Below are 14,637 nucleotides of genomic sequence, written 5' to 3'. Positions count from 1 at the left end.
TGTAACAAACCTGCCGAGGCTGTATCACTTATAGATTTAACTTGTAGAGAAACTTCTCCTTTCAGTGAAGTCCAGTTTTGAAAATTATCATATATTTCATATTTAATACTGGTTAGTTCCCTTTTAGTAAAATTAAGTAATAAGAGAGTCTTATTCCAGAAGTATTTGTATTCTGACAATCTTTGACTGCAATTAGCAAAACAAAAAATTAGACTTTTTTAAACACAGAAAGCACAGCACATACTTCTTCAAAAGCGGTTTATCATGACCATATAACCCATTGTTTAATGGAAATACTTCTGACAGTGAAAGGAAGACTTCAACATATTATGCAGAGACAACAGATATAATCTGAGAATAGTGAAGGTACACTGAATTACACAGCAATGCCAAGATACTTCTATTTTGTTATTTTAACTACAAAGAGGACAGACATCTTCATATGCAGTAAACCAGACACTGCAGGAGTCAAGCAACTGGCAACCAGAGCTGCCTGGTGCTATTAACCTGCTGACTCACTGTTGGCTTTCTTGAAATGGGCCAAGGAGAATTATAATGTAAAAATGTCCACTGGGGACTGGAGCAATGGAGGCATGGTTAGTAGCACTGGCTGCTCTTCAGAAGACCCAGGTTCAATCCCCAGCATCCACATGGTAGCTCACCATCATCTATAAGCCTAGTCCCAAGGAAATACACCACCTTTGGGGAAATGTACATGTGATGCACAGACACTAATGAGGGAAGCACGCGCATGCACACACACACTGCATTAGCTCCTATGTTTTCATTTAAAATGTCACTACAGAGAAAGAAAACAAGATGTTAACAGAACATGCTGCCTGCTCAAATACTCTTTGTTAGTAAAACAAATCAGTTGATATACGGACAATAAGAAAAAGAAGCTGTTTCCATTTTTTTTCAAGACTAGAAGCCAAAATGTTTAATTGAATATTCATAAAGTAAGCATTTACTGTATAATTTTACTACTTATAACTTTCAATTCTTAAAGACAATCTTACCTGAAGACTTGGGATTGTTTTTGTTTAATTTTTAACTCATGTTGTAGATGTCCTAATTCTCTCTGTACTTTCTGAAATTCATTTTGCTGCATTTTTAACTGCATGCTTGAATCTTGAACTCTAAAAATATAAACAAACAATACCACTGTACACTTCAATATTTCCAAATAAATAGCATTTTAAAAGTAAAATGGAATATAATTTAATAAAAATAAGTAGATAAAGGAAACTACTTTATATATACTATATTAAGAAAATTACTATATACAAAAATATGCAGAAAGCCATACCAAACAGTTATTATTCCAGGTGAAAAGAGTAGTATTTATAAGTGGGAAATAAATATATAAATATTAATTAAAATAGAAAAAAGTTCACTTAATTTTATTAATGATGTATATAGCTTAAAATGTTAAGTATTGCAGAAATTATTGTAAGAAAATAGTAAACATTTGACTTTACCCCAATTCCCACTGCCAAAGGCAACTGCTTTTGCTTTTTTCTTGTTTCCTCTAGCATTTGTCTCTATGCTACTAAATATCATGTTTATACTATTTTGTAATATTTTTTTTTGAGAGAGAGGGTCTCTAAAGCTCTGCTGTCCTACTCTTTGTAGACCAGGCTGCCTCATAGCAATCCGCCTGCCTCTGTCTCCCTGAGTGCTGGGATTAAACATAAGCGCCACCACGCCCGGCTAGTAAAAAATGTAACTTAAGTAGAAATCAGTTAAGAAACGGTTCAGGCGGGGCTAGAGAGATAGCTCAGAGGTTAAGAGCACCGTCTGTTCTTCTGAAGGTCCCGAGTTCAATTCCCAGCAACCACATGGTGGCTCACAACCACCTGTAATGAGATCTGGTGCCTTCTTGTGGTGGGCAGGCACACGTGTGGGCAGAATACTGTATAAATAATAAATAAATCTTAAAAAAAAAAAGAGAAAGAAATAGTTCAGGTACATATAACTAATACTTGACCGTCACCTCTCACACACATCCTAAAGCACATGCAGGGAATGGTGGCGCATACCTACACCTCAGGGCTCGGGAAGCTGAGGCTGGAGGACCACAGCAAGTGTGAGGCTGAGTTGTTGCTTACAGTGAGTTTCAGGTCTCTCAGGGCTACAGAGAACGAACTTTCTCGAAACAAATAAGCGACTGTGTTAATACAATAGTCTGTAATGTTCTCAGGGCCCCATGGCCTTCCTACTCTCTGTCCACTTTATCCTCATGGTCCAAGACAGTGATGGAGGCTCCAAGCAGCCTCCACTTCAGAACAGCAGCAGCAAGAGAAAAACGCTTTTAAAATATATCTTTGCAAAGGACCCCTGAATGCTTCTCGGGGATTTAAAGCATGTGGTTACACAGCTTCAAGCAAAGCCGGGAGGCATAGTCCTTGAACTGGGAAAACTGGTCTCCAGGGTTAGTAACAGTTCTGCTACAAAAGTGGAAAGAAAAACAGACCTTGTAGAGGAGCAGCAAACAGAAGCAGATCTTCCTAGACGCCACACCTGCTGCCCCAGCCCTTTTCCTCGGCTCCCTAGTACTGTGAAAATAGTACTTCTTCTTTCTTCTTTCTTCTTCTTCTTCTTCTTCTTCTTCTTCTTCTTCTTCTTCTTCTTCTTCTTCTTCTTCTTCTTCTTCTTCTTCTTCTTCTTCTTCTTCTTCTTCTTCTTCTTCTTCTTCTTCCGTTTTTTTTGTTTGTTTGTTTGTTTTTCAAGACAGGGCTTCTCTGTGTAGCCTGGGCTGTCCTAGACTCCTTTGTTTTAAGACCAGGTGGCCTCAAACTCACATTGATCCACCTGCCTCTGCCTCCCTGCCCCTGAGGGGATCAAAGGCATGCGCAGCCACACCTGGCTTAAAGCAGCACTTCTTATTAAGCTCCATTCAGTGTTCCTATCATCCTCGCTGCTGTCAGACTGCACTTATTATTTGCCGATGAAATTACAATGGTCTCCTTTTTCCTCTCTGTTCTGCATTCCTCTCATGATTTTTTTCTGACTTTTTGCCAATAGGTGGGCTTCTTAGAGCTTTCTGGTCCAGTCCCCTCTCTCTGCTTCTCATCCACTGCGACCACAAGGCAATCATCTGAGATTTCCCTCTTCTTTTATAATCTGCCCTGATGCCATTCTCATAACATGCACATGTACCCACAGCTGCTCAAGTCTCGCCTGCTTCCTGGTTTACTATTTCCGGTGGAATAAATGCTCCAGCTTTGTCTACATTGAGAGGCAAATATGATATGCTCAATGTCTGGGATTATAACCCAGAAAACAAAATCAAGTACGTCTAACAGATTAATAAAAGGGGGAGCACAAACACCGTCCTCACAGAAGATCTATAATTAACAAATGCAGAAAGAATAAAGAAAGGACATCTATCTACAACAAAGTCAATAAAAAACCTAATTCAGACAATTCTACTGACAGTTATGTTAAAGATAAATAAAGGTGTCAGAGAAAACAGAACGTGTACAGTTTCAAGTTATCTGCCACTAGATATCATTTATAAAAGGTAGTTTTATTTATTTATATATTATTTATTGATTTTTAAAGACAGAGTTACTCTGTGTAGCCCTGGCTGTCCTAGACACGCTTTGTAGGCCAGGCTGCCCTCGAACTCACAGAGATCCACCTGCCTCTGTCTCCCCTGGGATTAAAGGCATGGGCCATCACACCTGGCAAGTAATGTTTTTTTGTTGTTTGTTTGTTTTGATTGTTGTTGTTGTTGTTGTTTAATGTGTTTTTAACATGCCTTGATTTACAGCCTACTTCAACTATTAAAATTCAATTGGAAAGAAATTCTCAGCCTCTTCTTATAAGATATTTTAGTGTTTCATTAAGAAATATAAATGCTAAAATACTTTCCAAACTCATTTCCCTCAGGATAGTTCCTAAATGGATGTTACACGTAAGCATGTGGAGCCCTCTGACCACAGTCCCTGAGAAGGCTGGTGCTTTGACTGTGCTTGGTACTTACTTCAAATAAAACCAACATGCTTAAACATGACACGCCTAGACAAGCAGGACTGCTCGCTTCTACCACACACATACGTCATTTTGTAAAGTAACTCACAAGAAACAGTACTGGATGTCCTGCGCAGCACACAGTTTTCTCCAGCAGTCATAATTCTGCATGATGTCGTTGTAAGGACATGATGTTGTCTAATCAGAGAGTGTTCCTGAAAATGGACACTAGCAGCATGTTCCCTGTCCTGGGAGATTGGTGACTTATATTCTAAGCCTCTTGCCTATGAAGTACATTTATTACCATTATCTATTTCCAAGTTTTTCCTCATCATCGTGATTAAATGGATTATATTTAACCCACTGGGTTATAAAGCAAATAAGGAAAGGGACTAACCTCCCAATTATTTTTATTTGAGTTACCTGTTAATATCACTCATTATGAAAATAATGTCAGGTAAAATACTTGTAAATTCCCTTTTAACTTTTCTCCACTCTACTAAAATGTGCAAGAAATACAAGGAAGCTGTGGGGACTTTATCTAAAGAGTAATTTATTTTAAAGTCTTCCCCTCCAACTGATTTTGCAGCAATCAAAGATGACAAATGGAAGCCTGGGATCTGAAAACAATGGTGAATTTTCAGTCAAGATCACAGGCCATCAAGGTCTTAACAGCAAAAGCTCCTGCATATCAAGGAGGAAACTAGCACAACAGCAAGGAAATTCATCAAAGCAAGATGGTCTTCAGCTCCTGGGAAACAAAGTTCTGAAGTGGAAAAAACCTGCTGGTTATGAAAACGGCCTCGTGTAACTGTTCTGGAATTAACCCATCTAAATATGTTCATAACATTATATTACCGTTCCGAATGCGATCCAAGAGGGGAGTGCAGACATCACAGATAGGTCACGAAGGACTCAATAAAACCAGCAAGAAGTCTTACATCGCACAGAACTGTGAGCGCTCTGAGGAACTCTAGGGGCTGAAACCAAAGCACTTAACCTATTAGCTGGAGCCATGCAACTTCAAACCCATCAGCACAGGAATGCACTGAGCTGCAAATGGCCCTAACACAAAAGTACAGAGAGCAGACGCAATATTTAAAACAAAATTGTTAATGAAAACATTTAGTCCCCCTTTTGAATGTTATCTGCTTTCGTTTTTAAAAATTAACATGGAATTCACTTATATTATCTTACAGAATTCTTAATTACCAAAATGTATCTTTGCTAAAGTCATTTAAACAGTAAAGTACAATCATTATCCCACTTGTTACTAACATACGTAAGCAATCAGAGACGATCAAAGAAAGGAATCTTGCACTGGGCCAAATCCGCATTGCTTTTTAAGAACACCTCGTCCAAATAAACTTATCCAGGCATTATTCTGTTTTTGAATATTCACTTATTTTTCTATACCCTCTTTAATATGTGATTAGGCTATTAACATAATTGAATTTCTCTAATTAAATATAATTTTCTCTAGTCTTATCAATGTGGAAACAAGTTTTATAATATTAACTGTAATTTTAAAATAATCATTTTGGTATTAAGAGACTGAGAGATAATTTCACACACAAAAACTGAAGGTAAAATAGTTTGCTGTGACTGGATTGGTAAGGAGATGGAAGACAACTTGAGGGGAAAGTAAAATCCCTATTAAATAAGTATTTTTAATAAAATCACATTGTTCATATAAAACACTTCCTCAAATATTGCCATTATTCTAGGGAATCTATTCTGCAGATTCAGCCAATCTCATATCAGCCTTTATTTGGGTGGGCTGTGGATACAGCTGAGCAATGAAGTTCTTTCCTGCCCCGCCCAGGCTCTGGGCATGTTCAGCCCATAATGTCAGTACCTATGTCTGTATGTACCTCTGTCTGTCTGTATATTTTGTGGGAATTGCAACTGTATCTGTACTGAAAATTTATACATATATTCCCTTATTATTATTCCCTAAACAATACAACTACTTATATAACACACACACACATATTTATTTATTTATACAGCACATTCTGAGATTATCATCAAGAAGCCTAAAATACTTGTCATGTCACCAGGAACTTCCATCTTGAAGGAAAACAGAGATAGCAGGCTCCACAGGAGCAGCACTGCTCTGTGTAAGAGCAAGCCTGCTCGGCTGCCTTGTCCTTCCTCCACCATTGATGGCTATGAGATGTATATCAATTTCCAGAAACCCAATTTTCATATAAATTTAATCCTGTTGATGATATCCTCTGTGATACTTAGGTGAATAAATATTTGCCTCTTAACGAAACCTGTTTACTATGCTTATAATTTTAAGAACCACAAAACTATTACAGAAAAAAATCATTTATTTTGGCTACCAAACTCTCTGCTTGCAAACCCTTTTCTTATTTTGAAATAGACGTTTAAGATGTTTTAACTAGTAATACACACCTGTAATCTAAGTACTTTGCAAGCTGTGGCAAGAGGATCACAGCAAGCTGGAGGCTAGTCGGGCTACCCAGTTAGTTGAAGGGCAGCACAGCTACAAATCAAAACCCCATCTCAAAAGAAAAACAAACCACATATATATGACTTTTGCGATTCACTCACGAGTACCTTCAAAAAGGCTGATTCCAAAAACCTAACAGTCAACTTAGAAAATAATATGAGGGACAATCTTTCATCTATTTCCAAAACATCCCAAAATGGTCACAGTAAAACTAAGAAAGTTGGCCAGGCGTGGTGGCGCACGCCTTTAATCCCAGCACTTGGGAGGCAGAGGCAGGCGGATCACTGTGAGTTAGAGGCCAGCCTGGTCTACAGAGCAAGTTCAGGACAGCCAAAGCTTCACAGAGAAACCCTGTCTTGGGGGGGGGGGACCCTAAGAAAGTTGATTTTATTACAGGATAGATGCTGAGTAAGTAAATATTGATAAGCCCATATTTAAAACTTGGTTTCATTTTTTTATTGCTGCTGCTGCAACTGAACGTCAAGGCTGAGTGACTTACAAAGAGTGACGATTTTGGGGGCTGGGAAGGAGCCAGTAAAGGGGCAGCTGTACAAGCATGAGCTCCTGCGTTAGGATGCTCAGTACCCACATAACAGCTGAGGTGCACATCTGTAGCCCAGTGCTAGGGAGCTGGGATGGAGGAACAGACACACAGGGATCCCTGGAGCTCTCTAAACAGCCAGTCTATGTCAGCGGGTAAGCTCCAGGTTTATATAGAGAAAAGTAAAGTGAAAAGACACAGAAATACCCAACCTCCACCTCTGGCCTCCACAGGCATGCACACACATTGTGAACAGGCATGTGCATGCCTGAGCATACACCCACCTGAACATGAAACTACACTACATACACATGTGCACACAAAGACTTCTGAAGACTGACAATACAAGGTCAAGCACTATTGAATCCGGCTATGCTTTTCTTGCTCATGGGAACTCTCAGCAGGTCTCATGGTGCTAGAAGGGATGGCATATCGAGACAGGACATCCTAGCTCAGCACTCTTTTCTGCCTCTGATAAAATACAAGCTCCAGTGAAATGGGAGCACAACCTTTGGGGCCAATTTAGTCTTAATTACATCCCAAAGACTCATCTTGTACACTTCTCACTGAAGACTATTGAGTTTTGGCACAGGCTATCCATAGCCAAACCATGTCATCAATACCTAGGTCCTCCTCAAGTACAAAACATTTCTTTCCATCCCAAGCCTCGGGCTTAACTGAGTTCAGCATGAGCTCGTTTACTGTCTGTTCTGTGAGTCAGGAGCGGCTCGTTCCAGTCCTGCGCCTGTGAAATCAATAAAAGCGTCTATGTGTAACAGTGGGACGGGAACAGACACACATTCCTGTTCCAGAAGAGAGCAAAGGAGGAACTGGCTCAAAGCAAGCCTGAACCTCAGCAGGGTAGACTATGAATCATACAATTCCAGAATAATCTTTCACTCCATATCCTGTCTCATGACACGCTAGATGGACCGTCAAGGTCTTGGGCACCTTGCCCTCACAGCTATCCTGGGGTCAGCCTCCTGGGCTACAAAACAGCGGCTGTCCACTGCTGACTGCCTTTTCTAGGCTACTGCCAGCCAGTGCCAGGGCTAGGGCTTCTGGGCTCCAGCTGCACAGCACTGCCCCAGTGCTAGCTACTGTTCTCATCAGTATGACCTGGCAGAGACAACTGGATGTGAGCAAAACACGGTGGCATTTGTGACAGAAGAAGCATGTGGCAGAGGCCCTCACATCCAGGCAGATCAGGAAGCAGGGGAGTTTTGGACACAGTCCAGAAGGATCCAGACCCTCTCCCAAACAGTCCCACCAACTAGGCGCAAGATGTCCTAAAACAGGAGCCAATGGAAGACTCTTCATGGGCAACCCCTGACAGCCTAGTAGGGAATCTCTGCAAAGATTCTTACTAAATATTGGCCTAGCCTCCCAAGGCAGTTGGCAAACATTTAAAATGTTGATAGACAACCCCCCCCCAATAGTCCAGAGTTTGTTCCCCTATGGAATTAGCAGCATATGATGCTAGAGTTTGGATGTAGTCCATGAATTAAAGATTAGAGCTCTGCCAGGTGTGGTGGTGCAGGCCTTTAACAGAGGCAGCACTAACCATATCTGGGCCTGTCTGAGCCACAGGCAGGGTGGAGAACACGGTACGGGGATGTTGAGCAGAGTTCCCTGACAGTTCTCAATGGCAAGTCTATGGAGGACACTTAGGGCCTGCTCCCTCCTTTGCTCAGATCCAGTGAGCACAGAGGGATCACAGAGAGTCTCTGGAATCACATTTAGACCTCTATACCATTGTAAATACAATAAATACCTGGCTTCCTGCTGGGTGCCTATCTCTTCAATAAACAGTCCCTTGCCACAGGGGTTCTCTGCCGAAAGTGTTCTTTCATCCTGTGCATGGCCTCACTACATTTCCTAATTTTTACAGTTTCCTTCTTAAATTATAAACTGTCTTTAAATGATTCTTCATCCTATCTCACATAACTGCACAGTGGAATTAGTCATAGAAGCCCAAAGGCTTGGGGGTTAGAACTCTGTTCCAGCAGCCAATCTCTCTCAAGTCCAGCCTTCGACACTATCCTAGGACACCAACAGTTTGCTTATTCAGGACAGCATTGTCTCTAACTTCCATACAGGGCATCCTCATTTCCATATTTATCAGCATTCTGATGAGATGACCACAATGGCCAAATTTTCCCTAGTTTTCTTGTTGCCTTACTCCTCATCAGAGTTCATGGCATTAGGTCATTCACGCTTCTAATTTCCTCTACTCATTTGCTCTTGGAAACATTTTCATAACTTAGCTCATTTTCTGAGAATACCACAGACTGTGTGATTTATAAAGAATAAATATTTTATTAAAATATTTTTATTTAGTATGCTTTATTCACATTGCACCTTAATTGTTATCCCTTTATCTTTCCGTTCCCATCCTCCCTCCCTCTTCCGCCCTATTCCCCTCCCCTAGACCTCTGACGGGGAATGGGGGCTCCTCCCATACCATCTGACCTTAGCCTGTTTGGTTATCAGGACAGTCTGCATCCCCTTCCTCTGTGTGCCCGCAAGGCCACCTGCCAAGGGGCAATGATCAAATCATGGGCACCAAAGTTCATGTCAGAGGCAGTCCCTGCTCTCCTCCCCCTGCCAATTTGGAGAATGAGCTGTCCATTGGCTACATCTGAACAGAGGGGCTAGGTTCCCTGCTTGCAATGTCCTTGGTTGATATGTCAGTTTGTGCAGGACCCCCTGGGTCCAGATCCACTGGCTTTGATGGTTTCCTTGTGGGGCTCCTGACTCCTCTGGGTCCTTCCATCCCCCAACTCTTCCATACCACTCTCAGAGCTTGCCCCAGAGTCCAGCTGCAAGTCCCAGTATCTGTCCAGATCCCCTGCTGGGTGGAGTCTCTCAGAGGACATCTATGTTGGGCTAATATCCACTTATAAATGAGTATATAGCATGCATGTTTTTCTGGGTCTGGGTTACCTCACTTGACGGAACTAGAAAAGAATAAAGATTTATTCCGCTTATGGTTCTGGAGGCTGAGAGTTTCAAGGTAAATATATCAGATCTGGTGAGAGTCTTCCTGCGGGTGGCAACACTACAAAGTCTCAGAGGCGGCACAAGACATCACCTGGAACATGAGGTTACAGCTGGCTTTTTGTAAGGCAAACTCCAAATAATCCAGCTGTGGCCTCATTTCTTCATAGGGGCAGAGTACTTAGGGCTACCTCCTAACAGGTCTCACCTGCTAATGCCTCAGAGGGAGGATTAATTACGTTCAATGAGAATGTTGGTGGGTACATTCAAACCATAGCACAAATTATGAAAAACCAATGAGTATACAGGAGACACAATATGATAAACCAGCTAACTGCTAAGGAATCCAAACAGCACTTTCAAGCATTGGCCTACATATATGTTCTTCCTTGCAAGGCTCAAGACGGGAATGCATGAGTTTCTGGAAGTATTCAGGCAACTAAATGTACAATAGTCAAAGAACTGCTAAAATGTGTGATTTCCTTGCCTTGCCTTTTTATTGGAAGTAGCAATAACTGGCCCAATAAAAGGAAAAGAGACTCTGTGGAAGCTTCCAGTCTGCATCTTTGCCTTCTGATAAAGTTGTAATTTTGGTAGGTAGAAAAGGGTAAAAGTTTTAAGTAATATGTGTGACATGCCATTACAAGTACAATATCACACCAAGAACATTATGGCTTCAAAAACAAGGGGATAGTATGTCCCCAAGCAGTTATGGCTAGGTACAAGAGAGAATAACAAGGAAAATATGTGCCTTACAGTGTGATGATGCTGCAAAGGAAGGCAGAAAGAGGCACCTGCATGTATGCCTTTGTACTGCTGGGAAAAGGTAAATAAAAACCTTCCTGGTTACAAGGGTCTGCTTGTAACATATGGCCTATCCGAGCTGCTAAGGAAGACTGGAGAGAAAAAGGAGAAAGGGCATAGTTTAGGCACAGCAGGAAAGAAAAATGTTTCTAGAAACATTTATTTTCTTCTTAAAATACAGTAAGAAACCTGTGAGTTTGTATTTTTGCTTCCAAATCAAAGATGATTCAGGGTATGATTAGTACTGTAATGACATTTTAAAATGCCACCCAACAAATACCCAAAGAATAATCCAAGGAGATATTTACATGTTCTTCATTTCACCTTCAAAAATAAGAATAAGGAAGAGAAAATATTTATTCAAAGTTCAAATTATCACCTGTCAAACTCTGAGGAAACATTCCACTGTAAATTATGAAATCACACAATGATATTCAGATTGAGAGCTTCTGCAGTCAGCCAAGAAGCCATTTTACTCTGCCAGATTTCCTGCCATCAGGAGTTAACTAAACATTGTGTAACTTAGACCCTGTATCAATGTTTCATGCCTACTGCCAACGCCATTATGAAATGCAATGCCTGTTTCTAGATCATCAAATAGTAGTATCATAATCTCAAATAAGGTGGAATCTGAGGAATTTTCAGAAAAGTTGCTGGTGAGTGGCCAATTAGCAACATCAGTACCTTCACTGTCTGTGATGGGCAGGACCCAGAGATGGGCTACTGTGAAACTTAACTGAGTTATGCAACATGCAGTCTTACGCAAAGAGTCACAAACTGGTCCTTGTACATGTCCATTTACAAGGTAGTTTTTTTTTTAATGAACACCAAGATTTGAGTTTTGAAATATTATGCATAAAAATTCAGGTTCTCTAACATATGCACTATAAATGCTAGTTAAACCCACTAATGGGTACAATTAGGGGCTGGAGAAGATGGTTTAGTGGTTGAGAGTACTAGCTGCACTTCCAGAGGACCTGGGTTCAATTCCCAGCATCCACCTGGTGTCTCACAACTGGCTGTAACTCCAGGGGAGCTGATGCCCTCCTTTGACTTCTCTGCCACTACATACATTTGAGCTACATGCATACATACAGGCAAAACACACATACACACACAATTTTAAAAAATAGATTTTAAAAAATATGCATGATTGATATTCATTAATTACAAAAAAATCTAGATTCTCTATTTTTAAAACTCAAATAATTTATGTCAGCAAGATGGCTTAGTAGTACCTGCCACCCTCGATCATGAACCTGATGACCTGAGCTCAATCTCTGGAACCCACGAAAAGGGAGAAGGAGAGACCCAACTCTACAGAGTCGTCCTCTGTCTTCCACGCATGCACCATGGCCACAATAACAAAATCAAATTCAAAACTTTTAAAAATAAACTTGGTAAACAATGAGCCCTCCCAACAACCTCGAACTCAAGAAGCAGCTGCCTTATTTAAGGGGCATAGGTAATTCTGTGTGATAGCTTGTCATCACACCTAGTCCTACAACATACTGGCCAGATTTTACATGCTTTAATAATTCATATAAAAACCAGCTATAATATTGTTTCTGTGGAAATCAAAAAAAGTAAGTCTACGTATCATTCGAGTTCTTTAATATATTAATTCTGTTCTATTTTGCATATTAAAAATATACAGGAAGGCACAAAAAGTCAGAAGTGGTGAATCAACGGTGTGTGCATGCCTGTAATTCCAGTGCCAGCCTGGTCTACAAGGTGAGTCCAGGACAGCCAAGGATACACAGAGAAACCTTGTCTTGGAAAAAAAAAACATATAGAAGAAAATTCAGGTCTAGCTGGGCAGTGGTGGTGGTGCACGCCTTTTCCCCCAGCACTTGGGAAGGTAGAGGCAGGCAAATCTCTTGAGTTGAAGGCCAGAATCAGTTCCAGGACAGCCAAGACTACACACAAAAACCCTGTCTCAAGAAACTAAACAAACAAACAAACAAAAACAAAAACAAATTCAATTTATAGCAACAGTTACAAAGATAAAAAAACATTGACTACAAGAAGAAACCATGAGTTGCATGTAGTCATCTCTTGCCTGGATTAGCTGATGTCTAACCTACTGACAGTACCTTCTGTCACACAACTGACAAGAGGCCTTTTTTGTCTCCTTCCCCATAACACAAGAAAAGCAGAAACAACAGCAGCTACAGCTGCTACCTTAGATGCGTGAAAATCCCATACAAAGGCTTTCCTGATGCTCTCTCACTAAAGCCCAGGGCCCCCCAGTTTCCTTTGTTCTCTCTAGATAAGAGGGCTCTGGAGGCTTGGACATTAAAAAATACCTCATTACCATTTTAACCCTTAGCCTAGTGTTGCCCAACTGGCCAGAAATGGCTTCTCAACTCAGTAAAATTGGAGATACCAGGTTGCTTTACTAAAGTGTTTCCAAGAACTTTTACTATTAATAGTGTGCCTTAATCTGCCTGGGGGCTATGGCATAACACTACAGACTGGGTGGCTTATGAACAACTTGCCGCTTGCAGCTTTGATACTGAAAAGTCCAAGAAAAGGTGCCAGCAGAATTGCTGTCTAGTGAAAGCCTGCCTCCTGTTCCATAAATGACCTCGTTCTTACATGGAAGATTAGGCAAAGAGCCCACAGGAGTCTCTCTGCACTAATCCATTAATGAGGCAAAGCCTCAAGGGCTTACAGGCCCTACTCTTACTATTCCCACTTCTGATGAGGGCAAAGATGTAGAATAGTTTCCATAAAAATTTAACCAGAGAACATTTTCCTTAATAACAATTTTGGGAATCTTTTGGGAAACACTTTGAAATGCTTTTTTCTATCATTATTTTTATAAGAACACTAGTATGACTGGTTTTCACTTAAAATGTTAATTCCATCAAGATAGTATCAAACAGAAAGAGAGAGAGAGAGAGAGAGAGAGAGAGAGAGAGAGAGAGAGAGAAGGAGAAAAGGCAAATGGATCCTAGTATTCCTGAGAGGAGCCAAGATGACTCCCAGTGAGCCCTGCAGAGGCCTTTGCCTGTGTCCATGAACTGCAGACTCCAGTGGAGACTTCAGCCCACGAGTCTGATCCCTCCAAGACTTCCTTCTACAGTTTCAAGAGACTGACTTGGGCACTGCCTTCCAAGCCTTCTTGATCTCTGGCTCCCAGTCCTTCACCTCTACCTCAATGGGCACCCTTAGCCTATTGCTGTGGATGTGGAAGACTCCTTGAGAAAGCCAACATACCCCAACTTGGAAGATCTGGGGTATGTTCACTACCCCCAAACCAAGTATGGTTTCTCTCCCTGAGAGGAAACTGACAAACCTCTGCCAAAAATTCTGTTGTCACCATCATGTCGAAGTTTCATAGGTTTTTTTTTGGGGGGGGGGGGGGGAGGGAAGAGAGCAGTAACACGAAGTCAGAAGAAACATGAGGAGAGCTAAAGAGCAGCGTTTCCTCAGACCCTTAACCATAACTGTCAACTTTCCAGAGTCTGATTCATCTCATCTTCAGATAGCAGACACAGCCCAGGCCACGCACTTCAAGAGCCATTAATAAAGAATCACACCCAGGAAGGTCTCCTCAGGTTGAAGATAGACACTATGTCATTACTTTTATATTTTTCTTCTTTTGAGAATATCAAAGTGAAAGCTCTTTTGACAGCCCAAGGTATAAATAGAATTCCAGAGCCTCTCATAAATAGAGTTTCGAACGAAGCCAGCCTGGTCTACAAAGTGAGTCTAGGACAGCCAAGGCTATGGAGAGAAATTCTGTCTCAAAAAACGGTGGAAAAAGAGAATAGAGTCTCCTACATATTTGAGTCTCACAAGGCTGCATTATGCCACAAAGAGC

General features: G+C 41.1%; 1 protein-coding gene across 1 annotated transcript in view; it reads right to left on the bottom strand.

Moving 5' to 3' along the window:
• Nucleotides 1–14,637, bottom strand: part of Lekr1 (leucine, glutamate and lysine rich 1) — a 170,274-nt gene that overhangs the window by 107,514 nt on the left and 48,123 nt on the right. The window contains exons 4-5 of the mRNA XM_051157263.1: nt 1,020–1,139; nt 11–186 (exon numbers count right to left, since the gene is read on the bottom strand). Coding sequence (XP_051013220.1) covers nt 11–186; nt 1,020–1,139 — 296 coding nt within the window. The remainder of the gene's footprint in view (nt 1–10; nt 187–1,019; nt 1,140–14,637) is intronic.

This window comes from Acomys russatus, chromosome 15 (genome assembly GCF_903995435.1).
Source record: "Acomys russatus chromosome 15, mAcoRus1.1, whole genome shotgun sequence".
Classification (NCBI taxonomy): Eukaryota; Metazoa; Chordata; class Mammalia; order Rodentia; family Muridae; genus Acomys; species Acomys russatus.
The sequence above is the reverse complement of the archived record's forward strand: the minus strand, read 5'-3'. Positions and strand labels throughout refer to the sequence as shown.